At 38.3% G+C, this 8,437-nt stretch overlaps 1 protein-coding gene across 1 annotated transcript in view; it reads left to right on the forward strand.

Annotated features, from left to right (window-relative positions):
• USH2A (usherin) overlaps positions 1-8,437 on the forward strand; it is a 454,712-nt gene that overhangs the window by 241,001 nt on the left and 205,274 nt on the right. Inside the window, exons 35-36 of the mRNA XM_033144773.1 lie at positions 305-456; positions 6,681-6,843. Of these exons, the coding sequence (XP_033000664.1) occupies positions 305-456; positions 6,681-6,843 (315 nt within the window). The remainder of the gene's footprint in view (positions 1-304; positions 457-6,680; positions 6,844-8,437) is intronic.

The raw sequence follows: 8,437 nt of genomic DNA on the forward strand, positions 1-8,437 counted from the left end.
TTACACTTCAGAAACAGGTCCATTAAGAAGCAAGTCTATTAAGGTCTACTTTCTTTGGAGCGGTTTAATTTTACTTTTTAACGAGATGGGCACAGCACTGCTTCATTGGACTTCTCGTGTTTTACATAGAGATTTGTTTTGGTGGCACATGTATGTTGCTGCCTCTATTTTGTAAACCGTGGAGATGAGGGAATGTACTGCCTTGAAGTTCTGTTAAAAGAGTGTTGCTTCCCTCCCTCTTAGCTGTTGTGATCTTTTAAATCAAGCCTTTTAAGTTTCTCTTTGTTTTTGTTTGTTTAAATAGGATTTATTACTAGCTATGCATTGTACATGGATGGCATTCTTGTACAGAATTCTTCCCAGCTCAGTTATTTTATTTCTGGACTTTCTCCTTGGAGTCTACATTCCTTCAGAGTTCAGGCATGTACTGCAAAAGGCTGTGCGCTAGGCCCACTGGTGAGTACCTCAATTTACATTCTGAGAATGTAATAAATGTCAGATGGCAGTGAATATCAGACTAAATGGTGATGATTCACACTGGTCAGTACTAACCCATCTGGCAAAATGTGACATTTTATAAAAAAATGCCATTAAAAGCTGCAAAGGATTGGAATAGGTCACCACTAGGCACTGTTCCAAAATATCATATAGATACAGTAAAGACTGAGACAGGGAGTGTGGCGGCGGCGGCGGGGGGGGGGGAATGGAGAGTGAAACGCATATTATTTAAATTAAGGGAAGTTAATATGTTTAAGAGGTGCAAATGTGGTTTAATATGACTTATAAGGATGCAATTAAAAGAAGAATTACTATTCTACTAATGAATAAAAAATTCTAGCCTCTGCCTCACCATAAAAGTTTGAAGATAATATAAAGTTCATAGAAGACCAAACCAGATCAAACATCACATTATCAACAACAATGCCTAATATGGTATGTTGTTTTGAAAAAAAGGTATGGATGTAGGATTAAAGGGTATGTATTTCTGAATGTGATGCAGCAGTAAATAACATACTGAGAATTTTAGAAATGTATAACTTTTGGTACTGAAATAATAAGTTGGAGGTTTAAATGACATCTACTTTATTCTCTAATATTGACAGCTCTTTGATTCTGTAACCATTTTGTGCTCCCCTAATAAGTATTTTTTTATTATATAAATCTAAAAATAAAAGCACCAGAAGTTATTTAATAATATTAGTGTTTTCTAGCATAAGAAATAATCACATTCTTTGGTAATCTTGCCTCTGACTCTGATAAGAGCATTCCAGAATGACACGGTGTTGTGTCAAAAACAACATAGCTTCTGTTTATGAGGTTTAATCTTGTTAAAACTGAACTTGCACTTTGCAGTAAAATCTGAGAAGAAAAGCTCCCCTCCCCACCCAAGCTTTTATTCAAGAACAAAACCCCTCTGAAATACAAACTCCAGCATTTCTGGCAAAGTTTTCCTTAACAGCCTCTCACTTTGTAATAATAGCTTCACTGTACGAAGATTACCTTTTTTTAAAAAAAAGGACACCAGGACTGAATTTTTTATTTTGATTTTTGATCACATTTCCCTTTTTCTTCCCAAGATTCATTGCTTTAAAATGCTAGTAACATCATCCATCTGTAGAACAGGATTGTGGACTTTATTACCATTAAACATTTTATAGCTTGGACGGGGTTGATGGATATTTACTCTTAAAAGCATGAGTGGCTTTTTGCCAATTTTTCTACTCATTTTTTTTAAATATAAAAAAAAAATATCCTGGAAATTTAGGGAACAGTCCACCAAATGCTCGTGCAGCTGCTGCTGTTCAAACTCCATTCATTTCTTTGGGTTTGTGTGGGGCTCCCACACAACCTCTATTCAAATGCACAAAGGTTGCACAGCAATAGCAGTGCTACTTGAACCTTTCCCTTAAACATTTTTTTGTTTTGTTTAAGAGGTCCCAGTTCCAGTGAGTTGGCATTAATACTGAACCACTTCTCTCCAGTTTAATGCACAGATAGTAATACTAAAAGTTTCCTATGGTAGCATTGCATTTGCTGCTCACAGTATATTTTACTTGTACAGAATTGCAACAGTCTCAAAACATTCCGCCGTGTTCTGAAAGAAACTAGTCAGCAACTGTTCTTCATTAAAGCTGAAACTCAGCCCTGACTTTCAGAGCAATTCAAAGTAGGGGTTTAGAGTCGACCTAATACTTATCTGTATCACCTGCTCAGAATGCAAACTATTTTCCTGAGCCAGTGATCCATCTCCAATCACAAGAATTGAAATGCAATGTCTTTATTTAGAGAGCAACTCACCTAAATGCTGCCAGGAAGTTAAAGCAACACATCTTCATTTGATTTTCTGAAAGATTTCCACCCCCATTACCATTTATATCCAACACTTGCTTTAGAAATATATATATTTAGCTCATTGAGAACTTTAAATAGAAGCAGGGACATCTCCCTGTGGTAAACTGATATTATCCTTCCAGCTATTTTTGTTGCTGATCTTTTATTTAATGTGCCCTAATCGATTGAAGAGATGCTTTGCAACGCAAGCACCTCAAAGAAGCAGATTTTTGAAGGTAGCAGATTTTAATGAGTTTTTTATGTATTGCTGTTGCATATTATGTTGGCTTAATAGTTTTTCAGAGAAGCTGTGTATGATTTCAGATTTAATGAAAATCTGGGAAATGGATAAATCAGAAATAATCAACTTACCCTTAATATATAAAATAGTTATCCATTTGGAAACTCTACCGATTTCACTGTGCTGTTTATGGAAGTACATAGCTGTTTAGAACTTTGATTCATCTGGGAATCATAAAAATCCATCTGATAAACAGGGTACATATCTAAAAACTACAAGTATGTACTTAAAATTGATAGATAATTGGATATATACTTTACAATTGCTATATGATTTTGAAACATTATCTTTATTTTGTCATATGTTCTCTTATTTGGAAAAATATTAAGCACAATTTAAATGTTTTTACTTGATTGTTAGTTGTGCTTATTTTTAAAATTTTATTTAATTGAAAAATTATAAGTATATAAGGCATTGAATGAAAGCCAGACAAGTTTTTTGTCCACTCAGTTTTTATGTTTAATGTCTTGCCTGCATAGTAAACAATATGCAATTTAAGATACAGTGCTGAAAAAGCATAAGTACAATGCATCAAGTGCAGAATGGCATATAGGCATTTAACCCAAATTGTCTAAAAGTACACAGGGTAAATTGTGACCTTACTGAAAATTATGAGGACTGCAGTGCCTTATATTATGTGAGGCACAAAATATGAATATGATGAAGCAGGTGCACAATAGAAAAGAATGAAGGAAACTTGAGCTTGGTTTATATTACTAAGCACACTCCGACTCTGAGCTTTTTGTTCTAATGGTAAAATAATAAAACAATAATTATGGAGACACAGATAATTGAAAATTAATGTCACACATCTATCACATATTGCAGCCTTTGCTACATTTTGAAAGGTAGCACTAATGAAATTGGTACACAGCAGAGTTTCAGTACAATTCCACAGGAGTGTATGGCTTCAGGATGACCGTTTACATGTGGAGTCGTGTTTCATACGAATGTTCAGCATCTTTGAGCAGTTTAGCAATATTCAACCCACCACCTTGTCCAGCAGTACAGGCATATATAAACTTCTGCCATTTTAATGGAGTCATTAACCTGTGTTCTAGGATCAGGGTTTGTCGACATTTTGAGGTTGGTGAGTGCATTTGGAATTTTATGAATTTTGCATTAGGAATTTTGTTATTTTTTGTGGGTTAACAAAAAAGGTCTGACACATCTAAAAGAAAAGAGAGAAAGAACTATGAAATGATACAGGCATGAACCTCCCTCAGCTGCCCCACCCAACCAATAGGAAACAGGCACACCTACAGCAGCCACCACTTATAGATGGAAGCTCTTTGCCCCACTCCTCTGTTTAGAGCAGAATAAAGAGTTGTGTCCAGTCCTGGCTTCCAATGAAATGTGGTAATGTTTAAGAGGCTTTGTTCAATGGATACACCAAGCCAATGCAAACCAAAACTGAGCAGGAAGAACATACCGTCTCTCATGCATTGTTCATGTTTGAGTCAATATTTATGGAGACCTTTCATTGGCACCATAGGAGATACTGATAATCACAGGCAGGCAGCACATTGGTGATCCCTATTGTAGGTGCATGAAAGCTGAAAATAGCCATTGCAGGACATAGGGTCATAGGTAGCTATGTAGAGCAGGCTTTCTCAACCTCGGTCCTCCAGATGTTTTTGGCCTACAACTCACATGATCCCTAGCAAGGAGGACCAATGGTCAGGGATGATGGGAATTGTAGTCACAAAACATCTGGAGGGCCGAGGTTGAGGAAGCCTGATGTAGAGGATCAGATGCTGCCAGGAGCAGGGGTGGAGGGGGAGGGGCTAGAGGGGAGGGGTGGCATGTACCTTTCCTTTTGTCAACCACATTGCTGAATTTAGTGGGAGGGCAATGGAGGCCAAAGGGGTGGGGGCAAGGTCAGTGTGATGGAGGTACAGCAGGAGGAGTGCAAGATTGGCTCCATCACTGTGCTCACACCTTCCTGACCTTCCTGCCACCTCATCCCTCTCCCTCCCAGTAAATGCAGCAGTGAAGCTGTTGAGAGGCCAGAAGCACACCACTGTCCCTCCTGGGAGGCTGCTGCTGCTGGACAGGATTGTAAGTATGGAACTGGAATGTGGTCTCGGGGCCTGAAGCAAGAATATAGACAGAGAGAAATAAAAATTGGGAACAGGGAGAAAGACAAGGAGGACTTGAACTAGGAACAGAAGACATTAGGCAGAAGTAATGTGGGAATGGTAAAGATTCATGTGGCAGGGAAAGAAAGTGGATAGTTTCCAAAGCACATACTCAGGAAGCAAACAACCCAGCATGTCAAGAAGTCAACCCAGCATGTGTGATCACAAGAAACATGAAGCAACTATTTCTGTTGTGTTTTCCTTTTGAAGGAGGAGAGGATGGCCAGAGGTTTGGCAACTTTTATCTGTGGCTACAAGAAAGCATGGCAGGGAGATGAGCTTTTTTGGGGTACAGACAAGAGCTCTCCTAAGATGCAAAGATTGATGGATATAGAACAAAAAGGGCACACAGTGTCTTGGAAACTGCTTGCTAAAATGGTTTTACAATACCTTCTCTCAGTTGTTTGGCAGGTGGGTTTGATAGTATTGACAGAAGACATTCATTCACAGCAGCAAAAAGGCAACAGTCACATCACAGGGCATTTGTCTCTTCCCCACTCCATCACCACAAGCCTTAAGACCTTTTCATAGATGCTAGGAGCACTGGGGCTGCAGGACAAGTTTTAGGTTGAACAGCTTATGTTTTACATATAGGCAATTTTGGATTTCATCCCAGGGCACAAGCCAATCACTAGGGAAAGGGGGAGGGTCCCTCCCATAGGCACATCTGAGCCAATAATGAAAGGCACTGCATGAACCAATAGTCTTGCTAGCACTGGCAGTGGTTGACATGGATTGCCTAGTCTTTGCCAATGGAGAGCTCATAGGCAAGGAAGGTGAGGAAGTTCTAGTTCATAGGGTTTCCATGTCAATAAACCACAAATGCACGAAAGTCTGTTGTAATCAGTCAAATCTGTTATAATTCCTATAGGCAGGCACTTACAAACACTCTCAGCAATGCAGAAATTTTAATTTGGAATTTTTACAAATCCGCTACTGAAGTTCTGTGTAATATTTCTTTCTTTTTTTAAACAAATGTCTATTGGAGCAGAACAGATAATACCTGAACCTAGGTTGTTTTTTTTTGCAGAGTTCTATTTCTGGAATGTGTGATTTATGTGAAAATTGTTCGGTTTGGTTTTGTGTTTTTAAATGTTTTATTTATTGTTTATGGCTACTTTTGTTATGTTGTAGTTACCTATTTTTCATGTTGTGAGCCACCCTGAGCACAATTTAAACTGCAGAAAGGCAGCATACAAATAAAATTATGTATGTATGTATGTATGTAATGGGATAATAACAGGGAAGAACTGGGGGAAATTACCTATCCTTCTTTATAATAATCTTCAGATGAAGGGCAGTATAGAAAAAAATAAAATATATATATATAATGCTTGATAAATGCATATCTTGCTTTCTATCTGTAAACCTAAAAATATTTATATTAAAAATATTTATATATTCATTAAAAATATCTGAGCAGTTTAAAACAATTATATATATATAACTGTACAATAAAAACCATTAAAAAATTAAAAATCAGAACTCATTACTAAAATAAGATATTCAGGGACTTAAGAATGACGGGTATTCATTTCACAGAATCCAAGGGGAAGGGCTGTAGCTCTATGGTAGAGTATCTGCATAGCATAAAAAGGTCTAGGTTCAATCACTAGCATCTCTAGGTAGGACTAGGAATATCCCCTCTCTGGGACTCTGGACAGCCACTACCAGCCAGTGTAGACATTACTGAGCTAGATGGCCATACATGTCTGATGCTGTATAAGACAACTTCCTATGTTTCAGTGATGACAGTTGTTGTTACACATGCTCTCTGTGCTGACCCATGGCACTGAAAACAGGAATGCAGGCAATCTGGAAATCTTTCATTGTCAAGTACCGGGTGAACACAATGTTCCTTCTTCTCATGCTTCCCTTTTTCTGTAACAAAATTATTAAATTTGCAGGTAGAGGCTCGTACAAATGAAGATGCACCTGAAGGAACAATTGAATTATTTGTCTTTAATGATGGACCCAGAGCAGTTCAAGTGAAATGGCTTCCTCCTCGTGAGCCAAATGGGCAGATAAGCTACACTGTTCTTTTCACAGGCTTCTTCTATACTGATGAAGGTATTTTCATTTTAGCACTTCAGTGGAAATGTTCTAGTGTTGTTTTGCTATACACTTGGTGTCTCAGGGGTTGTTGTTTTTTTTTTTTGTAAAATAATTTTCTTACGAAGACATTTGGAAGTGCTGCTACTGAAGTGAAATCTGGATCACCAATGCAGCCCTAGCTGTTTTAAAGACAGAATAAAAATGTTGGTTCATCATGATGGAGAGTCACTTATAGATCTTCTCTGTAATTTGTAGTTTGGCCTTCAGCAAAGATACTTAAATTTTTGCTGAAGTGAGTTGTACTACCATCATAGGCACCGGATCCTAGGGTCTGAAGCACTACCCCCCTTGTTTTATTTGAGGAGGCCAAACCCCCTCACTGTTCAGAGGGTGTTTGGCTCCCTCCTCTTGCTCTTCGCAACATCATACATGCGATGTCAGGAGGTTGTGTCGGGTCCCCTCGATCATCTTGAGAAGCTGGTGCCTCTGACTAGCACTATTCATGCACCATCAAATCTAATGCACACCTCAATGTTCAAAACCTTGAAACCAAAAAAGTATTTGCTGGCGAATGTAAATGCGCCATCAAATCTAATGCACACCCTAATTTTCACAACGTAATTTGGCCAAAAAAGGTGCGCATTACATTCAAATAAATATGGTAATCTAATCTATGGCAGAAGAAGACTCATATCAGTCAACAGTGACGGGAATCACCTTTCTTGGAAAAATATCTAGCACTCGTAGCTAATTTCTGATCAATATACGGATTTTATTTCCTGATTTTCTAGTTGCACCAGATACACACAGAGAAATGGGGGAAATTAGAATCAGTTCATATTTAAAGGCAGATATACTTAATTCTTAGTTTCTAAAACAAGATGTGAACTGAAACCACCATTCTTTGAAATTCACGTTTCTTCAAAGTTTGCAGTGCAGTTCTTCAGCCAAGTAACATGCACAAAAATGCATAAAGTGTTCTTTAAAGTTGCATATAATAACATACAAAAATGCATTCTTCTAGGGAAAGCTGGTTTGCAAATATGTGTACAATAAGCAAAATTGCATATATAACGATGTGTATATTCAGAGAATTTCTCAGTAAAATGCTGGTGAAAGTTTATGCAGATTTTAAAAAAAACACAAACTGTTGTGGATGTGTGATGAACTGGATTAAATATTGGAAAAAACAAGAAACTGAAATTGACATATTCACCCATACCTAGCTGTGCTCAACAAGCCACAGAATTTCAGAACTCTTGTCTCAGTCACCCTATCAAGTGGAAGAAGCCCCAGCTGTCCTATTGTTGGTCATATTTCTTGCCAGCTTTGCTTCAGCCTTCACTCTCATTCTCTTTTTACCCTCCCCAGTTTCCTTACCTGGAACTTCCCTTATCAAAGGCATATGCAGGGCGTTTCCATGTGCTGCCCTGGTTCACCAGAAGTGGCTTAGTCATTCTGGCCACATGACCTGGAAGCTGTACACTGGCTCCCTCGGCCAGTAAAGCGAGATGAGCGCCGCAACCCCAGAGTCATCCGCAACTGGACCTAATGGTCAGGGGTCCCTTTACCTTTACCCTTGACTGCTGCAAAATCTCTTGCCTGGACC

Source organism: Lacerta agilis, chromosome 3 (assembly GCF_009819535.1).
Source record: "Lacerta agilis isolate rLacAgi1 chromosome 3, rLacAgi1.pri, whole genome shotgun sequence".
Classification (NCBI taxonomy): Eukaryota; Metazoa; Chordata; class Lepidosauria; order Squamata; family Lacertidae; genus Lacerta; species Lacerta agilis.